Source organism: Ochotona princeps, chromosome X, assembly GCF_030435755.1.
Source record: "Ochotona princeps isolate mOchPri1 chromosome X, mOchPri1.hap1, whole genome shotgun sequence".
NCBI classification, from domain to species: Eukaryota; Metazoa; Chordata; class Mammalia; order Lagomorpha; family Ochotonidae; genus Ochotona; species Ochotona princeps.
Window position 1 is genome coordinate 65682329 of NC_080865.1, and position 19277 is coordinate 65701605.

Below are 19277 nucleotides of genomic sequence, written 5' to 3' on the forward strand. Positions count from 1 at the left end.
CCCTAGATAACTACTTTTAAGAAATGAGCACAGACCAGGCAAGAGCTACAACAGCACAAAGTCAAGCCCTATGTAATCAGGACTGAAAAGAAATTTGAGGTGGAATCTAGTCAAACAGAAAGCCTCCAGTCCCCTCTCACACACATAAAAATGGAGCCAGCCACCCACCCCATACATACACAAACACCCCTACCCTGAATGCAGTCCACCCCTTGCCATTTTATACAGTTATGTCACAGAATCCAGAGTCTTTACTCAGCAGCTTTTCATCTGTAGCATGAGGCAGGGAGTCATCAGTAGAAAATTAGAGGGGAAGAGCTCACATTGTGACCCAGTGGATTAAGCTGCTGCCCATGACACCAGCATCCCCTATCAGAGTGCTGCTTTGATTTCTGACTGCTCCATTTACAATCCGGCTCCCTGATAATGCACTTGGGAATGCAGTGAACATGTCCTGAGTTCTTGGGCTTCTGTACCCACATGGCAGACATGGATGAAGCTTCTGACTGCTGACTTCAGCCTGGACCAGCTCCATTTGGGGAGAGAATCAGTAGGTAGAAGCACACACACTTTCTCTACTTCTCTTTCTCTGTCACTTCTGCATGTCAAATAAACATATAACTTAAAAACTAGAAATGAGAAGAAGGTAGGCTGGTTACAGAGGCAGAGCTAATAATACTGGAACACTCACTATATACAAGGTTTTATTCTCCATATTATTGAAGTCTATTATTAGCCCTTTACAGAAGAGAGAATTTCAGCTCCAAAAGCTTTGGTAATCTGCCTAAGATTGGAATGCTAGTAAGTGGCATGGCCAGGATTTTAATGCTGGCTCCAGAGTCTGTGTTCTCAGGCATGGTGCCATGCTGCCTCTAATTCTTTCCCTACTTTCCGTTGAAAGACAGCTAAAATGAAAAGGAATCAATCTTCCCTGATCCTACTCAGATGTGAGTCTTAGAGTGGTCCTAGAGGAAATGGGGAGATACAAGATTTTCAACCCAAGAAATTTTGCTCTTGAAAGGGGAGTCATGAGGCAGAGTAGGTTACGCAGCTCATGTGGGCACCCATTTTATTTGTAGCTGACTTCTTTTTTTTTTTTTAAAGATTTTATTATTATTGGAAAGCGGGATATACAGAGAGGAGAAGAGACAGAGAGGAAGATCTTCCATCTGATGATTCACTCCCCAAGTGAGCCGCAACAGGCCGGTACGCGCCGATCCGAGGCCGGGACCAGGAACCTCTTCCGGGTCTCCCACGCGGGTGCAGTGTCCCAATGCATTGGGCCGTCCTCGACTGCTTTCCCAGGCCACAAGCAGGGAGCTGGATGGGAAGTGGACCTGCCGGGATTAGAACCGGCGCCCATATGGGATCCCGGGGCTTTCAAGGCGAGGACTTTAGCCGCTAGGCCACGCCGCCGGGCCCTGTAGCTGACTTCTAACCTACTCGCTACTAAAGTGCCTGGGAGGATGGCTCAAGTCCTTGGGCTGCTGCACCCATGTGGGAGACCCAGAAAAAGCTCCTAGTTCTTGGCTTCAGACCAGTGCAGCTCTGACCATTACAGCCAGTTAGGGAGTAAGCCAGAATATAGAAGATTTCTTTCACAACCCCCCTTCTCTGTGTAACTCTGCCTTTCAAAAAAAATAATTTAAAAAAAAAGAGAGAGAACATAAACTTTAAAAAGAAAAACAGAGTGGCAGGATATAAATCATTAGCCCAGAGCATATAGGGCGCCTATGACTCAGAAAGCAGCCATTTCCACTAGGATTTTCATGGGAGTTCCGTATTTACAATGTAAAAGCAGAAGTTAGGTTGTTGCTGGTTGGAATGGGCCATGAGGAAATACAGGAGCTATGAGAGACAGGAAGCAAGTTATAGGCAGAAGGCAAAATACAATGGGTTCCTGTCGGAAATCTCTAGTCAATCTCTGTGCTTCCCAAGGTAAAAATTACAGATTGCCCTGAGCATGATGAATGTCCTTCTTTGTCCTTATCATTGACATTTCCAGTGACAAGCCAGGACTTGCTAAGCATGTCAAAGGCCCAAATGGTAACTCCAAGAAGGACTACTACCTCCTGAACCGAGTTCCTACCTGGGCTTGACTCTTGCCTTTTCTAAGGCATTTCAAAAGGTTTGTGGAAAATGAGATTGCACAATAAGTTCATTAAAAAAAAAAAAACCTTTGAAATCCAGGCATAGTTTCATTCTCATACAATCTTCTTGGAGTTTTTGGAGACTACTTATATACTGGGATTTGAAGTTTTTTGCACCAGAATACACTAATTTTTAAATTCTGTTTTTCCATGAATGCTTTTTCTTTTTACTTGAGAGACAGGGAGAGAGAGAGAGTTCCCATTGCTGGTTTACTCCCTAAATGCCTGCAGCCAACTACTTGAGCCATCATCTACTACATGCCATGATCTGCATTAACAGGGAGCTGTTACCAAAGCTTGAAGCCAGGCATCAAACCAGGGAGCTCCAGTGTTTGATTCAAGTGCCTTAGCCCCCAGGCTGAGTGCCTATTTCTCCATGAGCTTTGTTAAGTCTTCTTACAATTGCTCCTCTCGTTTAAATCAACTGAAGTACGTTAGTTGTGAGGAGTCAAGGGAAGTCATTATTACTTTCTTCAGGTGAAGTTTTGCTCTACTGTCTTTTGTAGTCATGTAGATTATGAATCAAGAGATCCTAACTCCAGTAAGTAGGCGGAAAGAGACTGTAGCAAAACCAGGGCCACAGCTAGACCCCAAAGACTAGCCTGATCTCAACCCTGCTTCTCTCTGTTCTCACTTAGTTCCTACTGTCCCTAACCTTTTTCTTCCCTCTTCTCTCCTTTTCCTTCTCCCTCTCATCTACTACCCCACCCTGCAATACAAACACGCAAGCTATAAAGTCACCGAGTTTGCTAGGTAATGTCCAAAGCATTCTGATTGTTGTGCTTTGTAAATTATTTCCTTAAGACATTTTGGAAGAGATGAATCATCCCTTCCTTTGGGTATTCACTCATAACACACAAATTCTCACAGGAGATGACAAGCTGTGCCCAGCTCTGTAACAGTAAAGATTTTCTACTTCACAAGATGCACTGAGAAATTAAAGTACTACAAAGAGTCATACACACAAGACATTCAATATGTAGTACTATATGTTATTTTTGCACAAGAGGTCAAGAATCATTTGGCTCTCCCTAGAAACCAGGACTTTATTGCTGAGATGGGTTATTTTGCATTTGTGTTACTTTTCTTGTAAAACTAAATACTGAAAGTAGGCATGAAACAAAAAGTCACCATCTCCCAAAGGCATTGAACTATTCAAAAAAAGTCACTTACAGAACGGGATATCTTCTTTCACCTCTTCTAGCACAGGGGACTCTAAAATCTAGAGGAAGAGTTCACTTGGACATGAGGAAGAGAAAAGTGGCGCCACTCTTCAGTGGGTTCCCACGACTCTCCTTAGATACCATACACAACAGGCAAGGGGTCAGAGCTGAGAAAAAAAAAAAAAGCACAATCTGGCAAAAGGCCAGTTCTCTTCAAAGTCGCACAGAAGGGTTAGAAAAGTTGTTTTTCACTTTGGTTCTTATACCCTTCAAACCACATGAAAAAGCAACAGTAAGGACATCAGAGACAGAAGCATCTAGAGAACTACGAAATGCAAACATTTGACAAATAAGAAAGCTTTATTGAAGCACACATACATGCCAGGGGATGGGGAACAAAGGAGTGACTTACAACCCAGGATCCCAAGTTATGCTCCCCGTTGCATTATCAACACATATCAAACAAATCATTCCTTCATTTAGTTTCTGCATGCACCAGAAACCCCTGGAACCATCCTCAATTCTGTGGCCTTTTTGAAAGTCAGCTAGCTGCAGACTGCACATTGAAAATGATTTCTTCTCTGGTATAGGCTCCCTCAACATGCAACTTCCTATAGATAGACTCTTCAGGACCAAAAGATCAGGCTGAGACAGTGAGTACCAGAAAATGAACGTCAGCTCTCCAGACCCTTCTTCAAAAAGCCTTAACACACTCTATGTGGTTGATCAAGTTTAGGAAACAATAGCAGAACTGCTAACTGAAACCACTTCATGCAGGGAGTGGCCATGACAGAGATCATTCTCTGTCTACATTCTCTTGCGGCACTAACAGTCCCCAACCTGGAGGAACACTGCCAATTTAGACAGTACTTGGCTCTTCAGGTAGATGCCGTGGTAGGTAGACCACGTTCAGTGAGTAAAACACCCAGACACAAACAGTAAGAAGGCTGTGGTACATCAGAGGAAAGAGGTCTCTACCAACTATTGTACCAGTGTTAAAATGCTAAGAATTCAGCATAGTCTGTGAGACACTTTATCCTTACGTCACTCAAGTCCTCTGGGAGCAGCTGGAAGCTCTCACTGGGAATGTTCACAAGTTGGTCAAAAGACTACTGTTTTATTAAAGTGTTTCTTTTAAAGCAGCTCCATTCTAACTCTCCCCTTCACCATGCTGCCCAAGGTCCAGGAAGACGTTCTAGAACTGGAAAGAGCTGGGAAGTTTTATTGTTTCAAAGAAATCCATTAGACCCAAGCAATGTGAACACTGCTTAAAACAACAAAGGTTAAAAGCTGACTTCCAGAAATTTACCAGGATAGAAAATGAGCTAAACCTATCTTGGAGAGGAAGGCAAAAATATACCGCTCTCCCTGTTTCCCATACACCCCTGCTTTTAGTAATCTCACTCTGCTTTCTACAGCCCCGGCCTCAGATTAGGCACACTTTGCCCTACAGACCTATACTAATGCCAAGGACAGCCAGGGCTTCCTAGGGACATATGAACATGGAGAGCTAGTCAGAAGAAAAAGTTGCTTCTCAAGTTTTTAAAGTTATCTTCATAAAGATGTAATATAAGCAAGTATTGAATGAAAACATTATATTGTGCACAAATAAAAAAAAACTTTTAAAGAGACTCTTGAGCCTGCTTTAAAAAGAGGAATATATCCATATCCCTCTAACTAGCACAGCAAGGTTCCCAGAAACCCATCTGTACACATATATACAACACACACACACACACACACACACACACACATTAAATTATAATTGTATCACAATTGGGTTCTTCACTTCCTTTGACTTGCCCTGGCCAGGGCTGCATCTACAGAGCAGGACAAGGATTCATAAACCCAGCTTCTGTTTGGCCATCGAGGAACGGAGCTGCAGAGTCCCTTCCGCCCATGACCCTGGGTACTGTCGCATCTTCTGCCACAGGCTCACTTCTTCCCCAGTCGAGTCCATCCAGTCCACCACTTCCCCATTACTGATCCCTGGGGAGAAATACCAGAGGAGGCTGAATGGGAGCTCCACTCCTTGGCCCACCAGGCAAGTCAGGTTACACAGCAAGGGCAGCCACCCCATAAGAGACAGTCTGGTGCAGATATGGGCTGAGGGGGACAGCAGTGTGGAAAGTGCTTCCTGTTGATCCTGTACAGGTATGTCTTAGCTCCCTGAGACTCTATCGAGTGACCTCTGGTTGGTGAAATGGGGCTCCAGTTGGCACACATTCACCAGAGATTTCTGATGCTGAGACTGCAACAGAGCTCTCGCATCTGTCCCCTCAGGCCAGGGCTATGGCCCTTCTGTTATTGCAACTTAAGATAACAGAAACACAATAAAACACAACTACACACTTTTTCCGAAGTTGTAGACTCCAGGCCCGAAGTTGACATTGGATGTGGCCTTGTTCGGGTTCTTTTGTGCATCCATTCATTCACTCAGCAAACATTTGTTGAGCATCTACTGTGTGCCAGGTACTCTTTAGGTTCTGGAGACACCATGGTGCACAAAGCAGAAAAGGGTCCCTACCCTCAGGCAGCTTACACTGGATCAGGAAGAACAGTAAAGACACAAGCAAACCACCAAGAGAGTAGGGAGTGTGTGATTCCTATTACAAAGTAAATAAACAGTGTGACTGCTAGTGCCTGCATTAGGACCCAGTGAAGATGGAGTAGTCGGCGGACTGCTGGGAAGAGGGTGTTTGAGACAAGACCTGAAGAAGATGGTAAGAGCCTGTGCTAGCAGCCAGCAGCAAGAGTTAACTGCAAAGGTTGTGAAGTGGGGATGAGCTTGGCAGACGCAGAGAGCAGAGAGAAAGTCACCATGGTGTGGTCAGAACCTAAAGAGCAAGTGCAGGAGGGAGCATTCAGGTAATACAAAGGGGTATGGGCCTGGCACAAACTTCAGACTGTTTTCCACATAGAAAAGGAAGAAGCCACTGCACGGTTTTAAGCAGAGTGCCCAGACTCACCCATAGAAAAACATACCTCTGGGGGCTTTGTACTTTATGTTTTGTGTGAGTTATTGATATACGAGAGGTAGTTAGTGTCGTGAGAATACACAGACTGGATAGGGTAAGGAAGAGGGTCCAAGACTGAGTTGTGAGAGGGACCACCATCCAGGATGTGAACCCAGAGTAAGGAGCCCATACAGCAAATTGAGACGGGTGCAACGTAGTGACAAGAAACAGAATCAAAAAGTGTAGTGTCACCAGGAGCTAAGTATTTCCAGAAGAGTAGCGTGATGTGCTATGTTAAAATAGTGCTATAAATTCTAGGAAGATGAAGATACTACTGGGCGTGACCAAGTGCTCTGCATTATGGTGGGATACAAGCCAGATCACAATGGGTAAATAACAAAAGGAGAGGTAAAGAAATGGAAGCAATTTGTCTAAAGAAATGAGAGGAGAGAGCTGCAGTTGAGGGAAGGGTTTTTGTTTTGGTTTGCTTAGGATGAGTGGAAATAACAGGACTTATCTGTATTCATCTCTGTCAGGGAGAAAGGATCAAGCTAACAACGCGATGGAGGTCACAGGCCAGGGGAGGGCTGGTTCAGACACTTAAGAGAGAGCTTGGCTTCTTCTAGCAAAGACAACCCTTCCGTTATAAGAAGACAGAAGATTTGGAAAGTAAAGGCACACATACATAAGCAGGTTGTAGGGTTTTAAGTGGGCAGATTATAGAATGCCTTGCAATCTAGGTCACATTTCCCTCTACACATAACATTGCCTAAGTTCAGCCTTCCCCTCAGCCTGGCACACAGTAGCCACTCACTAAGTGTTTGCTGGGTGTCAACTGAAAGAAGATGCCTATTGTCACAGAGGAGTTCTGTGAGCGAGGGGGCACTGGGAGAAGGGAGGTGTTGGGACCGAAAGAGTCAAGAAGCCCTTGAGACAAATGAGGAGGTGGGGAGAGGCTCTCACCAGTGCCAACCCCAAGCCGGACCCCTCCCAGGAAGTCATTGCTGGCCAGGGGTTCCCGGTCCCACACAGTCAGTTCCAGGCACATGTGTTGTAGATCTTCCAGCCTCAGACCATTGTAGACAAATGTATGGTTGTAGTGGGGATTCAGGGTCTTCTTCACCACGGGGGTTTTACGCTTACTGGCCTTGGTCCTCAGGGGCAGGAGATATCTGGCAGAGGGTAGGGAAGAATCAGCAGCAAACTCAAAGCTGCTCCCAACTGTCTTAAAGTGCCCTCTCCCTGCCTGCAGGCCTAACTCAGTAAAGTGAGTCAGCACCCAGATCCTAACGCACACACCCCTCTTCTGCGTCAGCTGAAGCACAGCACCTACTATCTACTAGATAATGCACCTCATTCAATTCTTGTCACCTGGAGAGAAAATGAAGGCATTAGTGAGGTCGCTGTCTGTGCCCCACCAAAAACTGGGTTTTAACTATGTCATTCTACTGCTACTCGGTAAGGCTCTCTTTAAATAAAACCAATAGTAGCATGTACAGGCTTAACTGAACATGGTTTGTGAATGGGTGATCCATAATCTGGGGAGAGCACGCAACGTTTCAAAATTGCGGGGGAATAAAGTGCATGGTTCTCAAATCTACAGTCAGGAGACACATGGATTTACCCAGAACTAAGTCAGAGCAGGGTGTTCGAGAAAGACCAGTGCACGTCTGGTTAGAACCTCTCTCTATGGATAACAAAGCCCCAGCCATTCCAAACTGGGCTCAGACCAGTGCACAGGTGGTGGTGGAGGCAGTACCGTGACAGAATTGCAGCAACCAAGTGAACCAAGCTGAGTGAGGGTTGTGGGGGACACACCAGGGTATTATCTACAGGCAAGGGTTAAATCCGGATCCTCTCTTAGCTTTCCTGTCCTGGAAGCAGTTGGTTAGTTTGGCGCTGCTCCAGGGACTCACCCCTTGACAAAGCTGTCTGAAGTCCCTCCTGATTTGGCAGCCGTCAGGTTCTTGGCTTCTTTGATCCACACCTGGAGTTCTCCCCCTTCCCCACCTTTACCTGCAAAGGATGTCAGCCATAGCAAGTGAGCTGCTATACCTCCGGATTGGTCCTGAGCTCTAGCTCTACAGCACTCTCTTTCCTTGCTCCTGGAGGCCACAGGCTCCACCAGAACTTGAGGCAGACTTGACTTTTGTATCATCAGTACCTAGCACAGTGCCTGACCGTAAGCAATAGGTGCTCAGTTAATCATGACCACAGTAGCAATAAAGACTAAGTGAAAATAGAAGCAGGCTAAGTGCCAGATACTACTTTAAGCAGTGAATTCTCAAATCAACCCTACGGGATATGCACTGTTTCTGTCCTTATTTGATAGGTGAAAAAATATGGATGCTTAAAGAAAATAAAGTTGCTGATATTTTATTGGCTGATTAGAAAAGAGAGAGAGATCTTTCCTCTTGAGTCCTTTTCCTGTCCTCGTCTCACAGCACTCACCTACAGGCAACCATTTTAACCCTCCTCCTCCTTTTCTAATTATTTCTTTCTGCACCACTCCCTTCTCTTCAGTCTAAATGTGTGCCTATCTCAACTATTTTTCCAAAAGGAAAACATTCTCTAAAAATAAACCTTTCTTTCCATCTTATCTCTTCTTCAGGTTCTTCTTGATGTGTCTCCTTTCTTCCACTATCAACTGCCCTGGAAAACAACCATACTCATCAGCTCTATTTCGTTGCCTCAACCACTCATTCCAATGAAACCGGGTTCCTGCCTCAACTGATGCACTGAAAATGCAATGCAATCCCTGTGTGCGAGTCTGCCCCAGCCTTCACCCTCCTGCCTCCCTGGCCCCCTGCTCCCTTCTTCCTGAAGCTCTCCTGGAATTTCTCTCCCCTGCCATCATCCTACTTCGCTGTCATTTCTTTTCTCTTTTCATGTGTCACTGTCGCTCTTCCCCATGGTTCTAGAACTTCTCTAGTCATCCTACACACCCTTCTTTATGGATCCCATTGATGCCTGAAGTCATTAGACCAGGCTAAAAGTCTATTTTTGAAGAGCTCTACCTTCATGTGGCCAAAGAATCAAGTTAAACTTCTTAGCACTGCACCCGGGCCCCTGTCAATTGATCTCTGACCTAAGCTCCAAGTGCAGCCCCCTGCCATGTATGTGCACCAACACTGCAAACCACTGAAACAAGGGGTCAGTCCCTCATGCTCCCACATCCCCCAGGCCTGCTAAAGCCTCAGCATGTGCGATCCTTTCTTCTGGAAAGACTCCTCTCTCCACATCCTTCTAGTAAAACCCTCACACCCAGTTTGAACATGATTTCATCTCTGAAGCTCTGCCAAATAAAATTAGGCAGAATTCATTACCCCATGTATCTATGTCCCTGTAGCACATGATTGCCTTTCTTGTTCAGTTCAGTTGCTCAAAAGAGAGCAAGTAACAAACCTTCATCTTGTACATCACCTACCCAGCTGCACTCACTAGCACAGCCCTACCATGCTGAGTTACTCATCCTTGGCCTTCCAGCCCCTACCCATTCTATTTAACTTGACCACCCCTTACAACTGTGATTTGCAGGACCCATATTTCTCTTCTGTCCCCATCATAACCTGCCATAGATGGACCCACACTATATCCATTCAATGGCCTTCAGAGAGAAAGGAGTGCCATCCCTAAGGCATTCCCTTCTAGTTGAAAAGTACAAGAAAGAATTCCTTAAAGAGTGGACTCTTCCCTGGTCTAAGAAGCATCCCAATCTGGTCTCTCCACCAGTGCTACCCCAGAACCAGCAGCAGCCTCACATAGACTCCGCTGCAGAAGATCAAGGGCTAAAGCCAGGACCCCGGAGAAAACTCACTCTTTTTCCGGTCACCTCCAACAGGGAGTTTGGAGGCTGGGATGTATTTCAATGAAACCACCAACTCGCCTTTGTGTGATGGCAAGCCAGTCAGGGACTCAGCACTGACCTGAAACACAGGGAGACCCATCCTGTCAAGTGATGCTGCTCAGGCCTTGTTGTGGTCACTCCTTGAGTGCATTTTAAACAGTACCCCCAAGAACAGCTTCCCAGCAAAACAGGCTCCTACTCCTTGTGAATAAATACAATCCAGAGTCCTCAGACCATGGCTGCCAAATGCGTGCCAGGCAGCGTCTCCAGGAGGAGACTGGCAGAGGGAAAACCAAGGGTCCTCTGCAGTCCCTACTAGCCTGGCACTCTGGGGACAATGGATTCCAAACACACTCAAGGGTCTTCCAGCAAGGTTGCCACACAACTCACAAAAGACTGACAGACACCGTGATGAAGGATCTTTCTGTGAGCACTGTTAGTAATCGCCAGAAAGTGGAAGCAGCCTAAAAGCCAATCAACATCAGAAGGGTCATGTGAGCGATTTCAACGTCCTCATAAGGCATGTGGCAGGCAGTCATCAGCAAGAATGCAAGCAATCCCCACGTGTTGGCATGGAAAGATACCGAAGACATTCTATTAATCAGACAAAGCAGTGTGCAGAGAAAACATCCCACTTAACTGAAAAACATATGCATATCTGTGTGAATAAGTATGTATGTAAACTGGTGTCAACATCACACCTATGCAGCATTCACTATGCTCCAAACACTGTTGTAAATGCTTGAGATGTCTCCTTCTGTTCAGTATCCAAGATACCCCCTCGGAGATAGGTACTATTATCACCATCTTACGAACTATAGAACAGAGGAATAGAGAGATGAAGTAACTTGCCCAAGATCACACAATGACTAACTGAAAGATGACAACTCAAATGCAGACAGGACCTGATTTCACCATTGTGCTGTACTGCACAGAAAACCCTAGACGGGTGCTGATTTAGTGCTTGTTCTCACTAGGGAGTGGAGCTGACTAGGGAAAAAGGGCTTTCCCTTCTTCCTTTATTGTAACAGCAACAGTGGCTTTTAAAATGAGAATGGCATGTATCACTTGCACGGTTTCCAAAGAAAAATGATATTTTGTCTGGCTGACTTATAATGATTTGAGGGCTAGGTGGAACTTTTACAGGGATTTGAATATGCCATAATTCTCAATGTTAGTTCCTCACATTATGTCTGAATAATTTTTGTCTTCATCACCAGAATCTAAGTGCTAGGAGGATAAGTCACGTGCAGTTGCATTCATCCTCGTATGCTGAACATTTATCAAAGCACCTAGAACATAGCGGGTGCTCCACAAATATTAGCATAATGAACACAAGAGTAGACGATGGGCATCTGAGATGAGCAGTGTGTGCACTACCATCTTTCATGTTGAGAGGCAGAATTGTTCTTCCCTGTGTTGGGTCCTTCTGGTGTGACTCTGTTCTTAATGCTTTGGCAGCCAGAGCATGGCTGTAGCAAAAGTGCCCATTCACCTGCCTGTGTTCATTGGCCTGCGCCCTTACCACTAAACACACCTACATTAGCAATGCACAGTCCCCATAGTTCTGCATCAAGCACCACATACCCAGGTGACATAACATTTAGTATAGAGGAGAGATACAAAAGTAGCAAGAGGTGGATTCCAGAGCGTGAGAACCAAAGGGGGCAATTGTATTTCTAAGGCAAAGAAGAAAAAGAAAAAAAAAAACAGATGTCAAACGCTTTTAGCTAAAACAGATAATAAGTTGCAAATAGTATTTTGTCATTTATAAAAGTTCACACAATTTATTAACTTCTAGATTGTGAACTTGAGCAGATTCTTAAAAGAAACAGTTTAGCTTTAGCTAGACACTAGCATATTTGTTTCAGTACCTCATTTTAATTCTGGCTGAAAAGGATCTGCAAAGCACAAACACCCCCAGTTTAATGCAGCGGTCTCTCGATGGGAGTCAGGCTAACTGGCCGCAGCTCTCGGGGTTTCCAGTGACGTGTCCCACAGAATCCCGCCAATGGGGGGGTGGCGCTGACAGGATGACTGGGATGTCAAATGTTTGAGATATTCTGAGTTCCTATTATCTCAAGTGTCTAAGTGGGTAACAACTGCTTTCCTGCCATCATTGATATTTAAAAGGACAAATCTGTCATTGCCATAATTGTGCTTTGTTGTTGTTGTTGTTCTTTGAAGGCCAACAACCAGCAAGGTGCTAGATATACATTTCCTCTGATTCAGCAATCCCACCACTAGGAAGCTCTCCGACAGTTCCATTCATGAAAGAAGGCCCAGATATACCACAGCAGCATTTTACAAGGAGATAAACATGGAAGCAGTTCAATGCCAATTAGTGAGGGAGTGGCAAATAAATGACAATATAGGGACATGACAGAATGCTTTGAAAAGTGAAAACGTGCTAGACCTATAAGTGATGGCCTAAGAATACCCGTGATAAACTGGAAAACTGAAATAACCAAGAAAAACAATAAGGTTCAGGTGAGCCTATTTGTGTAAAACAAAAGTGTTTGTGTGTGGTCGTGTGTGTGAAATCTACTTGTGCTGCTTCATATAAGACTTCTAAGCTATCCACGTAGTGTCATCAATGGCTATTTCCAAGGAAAGGAACATACTTCCCTTTGAAAAAAAAAAACATTTTATATTGGTTTCATTTGGAATCATATGCATGTATATCCTCTTATTCTTCAGTTCCAAAGTGGTATATGTGGCAATCACCCATCCTTCCACTTCAGTTGCCCTACCTAGAAGCAGCCACCAGTACTGATTTCTATTATATCTTTCCAAAAGTATTCTATGTGTCACATTACCATCTTAAACGTTGGAAATGCTGCTAGGAAACCACTTTAAAGAAAAACTTGACCATTGTACAGTTCGGATCATTAAGAAGCTGCTGACCGAGTCCTGTTGTACCACTTTCAATGCAACCAGGCTTGTTGAATGTCTGCTACGTGCCAGGCTCTGAGTGCCATTTTGTACATAATCCTGAGGAACACTGTATTCTCCATCTTCTGCATGAAGAAACTGAGGCCCCCAGAGGTTTAGGGTGACTTTCTTAAGTTATTTATGAGTTAGGTGACTCACCTACTGGGCCAGTGGCAGAACCAGGATTTAATGCAGACCTGCATTCGGATCCCAGGCATGACTAGGCCACACTGCTGTACTCTCACCTGAGGCACCACCATGTTCAAAGTCAAATTTTCCCTGGCCTGCGTAACCAGTAATACAGCAACGGAGCTCCATGAATTGCTTTACTTCCCACTGCCTCAGCAGCATAGTTAGCTCGGAAAAGCAGTATAGATTAGGATAGACCCCGCGGATTACCTTGGAAAAGAGGTGCAAGTTAGCAAGTTATAAAACAGGTTGTGGAAGACTAGGAGGCAAAGCTCGCTACACATATGAAAGAGTTTTTCAAAGCAAAACCAAGACTTCACACTTTTCCTGAAGACTTCACACTTTCACACATTCCCCATTCATGCTTGACACTTGTGTCTTTAGAGCTGATGTCAAACTCAGAAACACCAGCAGGGTGCGCTAGAACTCCACATAAAAATACACACAAAGACGCTACCATCACTGAGCAGCAGAGGCCGCTGCAAATAATGCTACCTCTGATCACACTGCAGAAGTTGTGAAAAAGCTGACTACCTTTCCATGCAAAGGGAGGCAATGATTCAGTCTCTTATCAACCTTCCAGGAATCCATCTGGATCTCTGCCTCTCCCAGGAAAGTGTTTCTTCCGAAACGACCATGATGCCAAACCGAGAACTGCAAGGTCCTCTGGGCCAGGAGAGATTCTGGGATCTCATACTGTGAAGGCAAAAGTGGAAGCCAAGGGTGATTAGTTAGGCACATTTCACAGAAATGGTGATTCCAAACCCGAATAGCGAAACATTGTAGTTCCTAAGCCCTTGTGAGTTTCCTCACTCAAAGCCTCAACTGAGCTCATCTGAAAGAAACCTACCATCGGAGGACCTGGAGATGGAGTTCATTTTTTCCTTAAATAAGTGACAGTACACTGGTAAGTCCCCAAAGAACCATCAAGGAGACTCCTTATCCCACACGACTTTTTAAGAAGAGATTTGTGGCCACGTGAATGTCCAGCTTCACAAGAACGAGGAAGGGTTCACCTTCGTTCTCTGGGAGATCAGATGGGAGCAGATGCCCAGAGCAGTCCTCAAATGCAGATGCTGTCTGCTGAAGGCCATGTCTAGCGGCCAGGGCGCAGAGCGCAGGTGCAGCTCAGGGCCAAGACAGGGGAGTTCTCCTACTCTCGGGGGCTCCATACTCACCCTGAGGAATTCATCGTAGAGTGGATTGATGGTGTCCCGCTTGATGCTGGTTTTCCTTTTTCCTTGGCGGGACTTGTCAGGCAGCAGGTAAGTTTTCACATACCTGGAAAATCAAAGAGAGTACATTTGTTGTCCTTTTCCCGGTCCATTCTTCACTTAAAAATATACCAGGGTGAGATGCCATGTCCAAAGGGGGTCACGTCAAGCTCTCTGAGACCTGCCCTACTTGCTGTTCCCCAATCCTGGGTCCTTTCCTCACACTTCCCTGCGCTCCCAGGAAATGTGAAGCTTGCTCCACAGTGCCCAGACAGATACCAAAGTCTCAGCTGTCATCTCAGAGCCTTAATCAGGCTTCACAGGCACTCACGGGTTAGAGCGCTTCTTGGCGTCATCGGCGTAGGCCAGCTGCTGGCACTCCTTCACATGGATAAGCAGAGTCTGGGTGCGCTGCTCATACTTCAGGGAAAAAGCGATCTTGCCCGTCACGGAGACATTCCCGAAATCACCAGCTTCGCTGTAGATGCTCATCATACTGCCGATCGTACTCTGAAATTAAAGCACCCACACACCTCGGGGAAAAGCCTGCCTCGCCACCAGCATCGCTCACATCTTCCCTGAGCAGAAAGCCAGAGTCACCAAACAAAATCAATGCCCTTGAACCTGCTGTACTGAGCCAGCGCAGCCAGCAGTACTGGACCCAATGCACAGGAGACAGTCCCAATTGGCCATAGTCCCAAATCAGCTCATAGTTCACCATGGCCCTTAGGTTCTCATTTCCCCCCCTCATTACACACATTTTATTGTTCATTGTCACCTACACCAGGAGGTGGGCAAGCAGGAGAGTTAAGACGCAGCTAAGTCCATTTGTATTTTGTTACATATCAGAGGGCTTCATATAATTTGTGGGAACATGAAGCCAAAACATAATGCAAATTTTCCATGAGCATTTTGTATACTAAAATGTTAGCCAAAAAGAGTCAGTTACTGGCTAAAACAATCTGCCTTCATTATCCGTAGATTTCTTTCAGTCATCTTATCAATGTCAAGACCTATAAAATAGATTGGGCCATATCTGGGAATGGGGTGGGGAGAAACCACCACCGGAAGTGCAAGGCACTTTGCTCACCAGCGGTCATTAGTCCTATAAGCCTGATGCTCCCTTCCCATGTATGAGCACACACATACTCCCATTGCCCCTGCACCTGACTCTATTTCCCCTAAATATCCACCTGTGAACTTATGACAAAACTAGCCCCTGGCTTGTATATGTCACTTTAACTTCATGAGCTTAAACTCGTGTCATTGATCCTCAGCCCTGCTCTGTTGGTAATGAACTCCACCAGAGTCCTTCCCAATGGCACTGAAATAGATGGCCCTCACTTACCTGGAGAGAGTGACTAGGAGTTGTCTCAGGTCCTAAATTCGCTCTAGAGGGGCTCTTCTTGGCTTTCTCTTGCCCCGACATGTCTCTAAGCACAGGACTTTGGCAACTTACCACGGATGAGCCACTTTGCATGCTACTCCTGGCCAGTTTCTGGCGGTGCAGCTTCACCAGGTGGTCAATGTCTTCCTCCTCCTCTTCCTCTTCCTGGAATGATACAGATTCAGAGTCAATTTAAAAAAAAAAAGCAAAGATTCAAAGAAAATGGCTCTGCTTTAGTGGGCACCATAACCATTGTGGAGCTTGGAGGTGTCCCATGCCATGTACACACATATCCCTTTTATCCATCTCTCCATTTCCAGCTTTTCCCCTTTTGTACTCATGGCTCAAAAGAATAAAATAGGGGTGGGAATTTGGTACAGTGGTTCACATGCCACTTGAGATATCCACATCCAATGTCACTGTGCTGGGTCTGAGTTCTAGTTTCTCAGATTCCAATCCACTTTTCTGCTAATACACACCTTCAAAGGCAGCAAATGATGGCTCAAACACTTGAAACCCTGCCACCCACATGGGTAACCCAGATTGAGTTCCCAGTTCCAGCCTTGAGCTTAGCCCAGCCAAGGCTACTGTAGACATTTGGGGATTAAACCAGCAGATCTCTCTCTCTCTCTCTCTCTCTCTCTCTCTCTCTCTCTCTCTTTCTCCACTTTTCAAACAGGACATCCAACCCATCTGCACCTTTACAGTGTTAACAAAAGAAATTGTTATTTGAGCCCTCAACCACACAACAGTTCATAACAAATGGAATTACTGCAGTGGGGGAAATTGGCATGTGGACTAAGACAGGGCTTAGGAAACCTGCATCCCACAGTGGAGTGCCAGGCGTTGAGCCCCAGCTATGTGATTCCGGCTTCTAGTTAATGGTGCCCTGGAACACAGCAGGTAATGGTAGAAGTACTTGGCTTCCTGTCAACAAAAGTGAGAGAGCCCGAGTTCCAGGCTCCTGGTTTTCACCTAGCCCAGCCCAAGCTGTAGTGTGTATTTCGGGAAATAAATTGGTAGGTGGAAAATCTCTATCTCTGTTCCTTTCAAATAAATATAAGTAAATAAATAAAGATTTCTAATGAAATTAAAAGAGGAATCTATTTTGGTGCAAAAGTTTGAAATCCATGCTTACAAGGGATGTTCGGAAAGTATTTTGGAAATTGCATATGAAAAATGGGATTTTAAATATTTTTGCTCTAAAACAAATATCTTTTTTAAAAAAATTATTTATTTTTATTTGAAAGGCAGATTTTACAGAGAGAGAATGACCACAATGGCCAGAGCTGAGCTGAGCTGAAGCTGGAAGCCAAGAGCTCCTTCCAGGTTTCCCACATGGGTACAGGGTCCCAGGGTCTGGGGACATCTTCCTCTGCTTTTATCAGGCATTAGCAGAGAGCTGGAACAGAAGTGGGGCAGCTGGGGCATGATTCAACATTTATGAGGGATACTAGCACCATAGGGCAGAGGATTGGAATGGTGTACCATCATTCTGGTGCCCACAAACCTCTTTTAATCCCACTTTCCAAGAACTATTGAGGTACTTCTCACATAAAAAGCAATATATTAGGAGACAAAAGGAAAAGCAAGCAACCCCCCCCTTTAAACAACTATAGAACTGAATTTGTCTGGGGGAGTTAAGATTAATGTTGCCTTTTTCTAAAGAATTAAACAAGTTGCTTCAGAGTGTCAGGTACTGAATTCACCTGTTGATAAGTCAGATTTCATATAACCCAAGGGAAATGCTATGAAGGGCACTTACCACATCCTCACTCAGGCCTGGCACAGATTGGCTTCTGTCTCCCAAGGAGCCACTTTCATGCCCCACATCTCCAGGGCGAAGATCAATCACAGACTTAGTGTATTCTGAGTGAAAGACCAAAAAACCCAAATCAAAGGAGGGCTCCATCCTTTATAGCAAGCTAACATCAAGGGTACTCATAACTTTTGTCCCAAATGGACATGAAGGGCAAGGAGCTACCTGAAGGCCTGAGGACTTTTCTGGTGTTCTTCTTGAATATCATTTCACCCTCATCAATAGATACCACATTTTGACCCCCAGGCTGAGTTTCCTAGGAAGCAATAAGGGGAAGGGAATGGAAAAGGCCAACTGGGTGGACAGTGGCATAGGAGAAAGGAATGAGTAAAGGAGGAGAGAGAGAGACTGGGGGGGATAAGGCTCAGACCTGTGCTAAACTATGAGAAACTTACCGGAAGGATTAAACACTCTGAAATATTAAAAAATTTACTTTCTTAGATTGCAACCAAAATCTTAAAAAAAAAAATTTCCAAGTGAACCTGAACTGAATTTTTTAAACCTGAATTTTCTGACTTAAATTTTGCCTAAGAAAGAGAAAGGAGGGAGGGAAAGGAATGAAGGAAGGAGGCAGGCAGGCAAATAACCTGAAGCTTACCTTTTCCACTTGAGTTTTGGGGACGCACATCTTCTTCCATTCTGGAAAAAGGCCAGATTTATCCAATGAGTCCGTCCTGGAGGTAGATTCACAAGTTATATGTAAGTTATACCCTCCCCTTCCCCTTCTACCCAGAGACAAAAGCTCTATGGAAGAAGAGCCACCAGCTTTGGGTCATCGTGGGAACCAAATCCTGAAGATACACTTCATTTCTCACTCCTTTGAAAACATGCAAAAGATCAAAAAGATCAAATAAGCAACATTTCTCAGACACATTCATGCCACTAAAAAGGCGGGGGGGGGGGGACAGCAGCACTAGCTGATACTGGGCTAGGGAGAATCCTTCAGGGTACAGCAGCCTGGGGGAATTTTTTTTTAATTTATTACAGATGTCCCATCTGCTGATTCATTCGCCTCCCCCCAAAATTTTCACAACAGTCAAGGCTGTGCCAGGCCAAAGTGAGAAGCCAGGATCTCAGTTTGATTCTCCTATGTCAATGGCAGCAACCCACATACATAAACCATCACTGCTGCCTCCCAAGGTGCACATTAGCAGAAATCCAGAGTCAGCAGCTGATGCAGGGAATCGAGTCCAGGCAATTTCATGTGGATATGGGTATCTTATCCACTGAACCACACACCTGCTCCATCCCGGGTAAATTAACCTATTTCAGGAAGCTCTCTCCAGAGCCAAATCCATAGACGTGCTGCTGAAAGACTTCTAGTGAGATTAGAGAACAGATTTCATTTGGCTTCCTGAGGACAGAAAGCTGGAAAACTGAAACAAAGGAATGTTGCATTCAGGGGCTGGAGACCAAAATGGGAACTCTGAGGTGGAACAGAGATGAGAGAAATCAAGGACAATCACCTGGAAGTGCTATCCGAGTCAGCTGTGTAGCTATCCAGGCTTCCGCTCTCAGCTTCCAGGGCACTCTTCCCACTTTTCAGCTTTGGTACTTCAAATGGCACACTGAAATAAAAGCCAAGAGCCAGTGCTTAAAGGAAGTTGGCTCCCCTGC

At 45.1% G+C, this 19277-nt stretch overlaps 1 protein-coding gene across 1 annotated transcript in view; it reads right to left on the minus strand.

Moving 5' to 3' along the window:
• Positions 1-4447: 4447 nt before the first annotated feature.
• SYTL4 (synaptotagmin like 4) overlaps positions 4448-19277 on the minus strand; it is a 52933-nt gene continuing 38103 nt past the window's right edge. Inside the window, exons 6-17 of the mRNA XM_058658658.1 lie at positions 19127-19228; positions 18259-18334; positions 17826-17916; positions 17607-17710; positions 15914-16006; positions 14786-14964; positions 14419-14521; positions 13775-13936; positions 10088-10196; positions 8187-8286; positions 7234-7442; positions 4448-5302 (exon numbers count right to left, since the gene is read on the minus strand). Coding sequence (XP_058514641.1) covers positions 5154-5302; positions 7234-7442; positions 8187-8286; positions 10088-10196; positions 13775-13936; positions 14419-14521; positions 14786-14964; positions 15914-16006; positions 17607-17710; positions 17826-17916; positions 18259-18334; positions 19127-19228 — 1477 coding nt within the window. The 3' untranslated portion in view covers positions 4448-5153. The remainder of the gene's footprint in view (positions 5303-7233; positions 7443-8186; positions 8287-10087; positions 10197-13774; positions 13937-14418; positions 14522-14785; positions 14965-15913; positions 16007-17606; positions 17711-17825; positions 17917-18258; positions 18335-19126; positions 19229-19277) is intronic.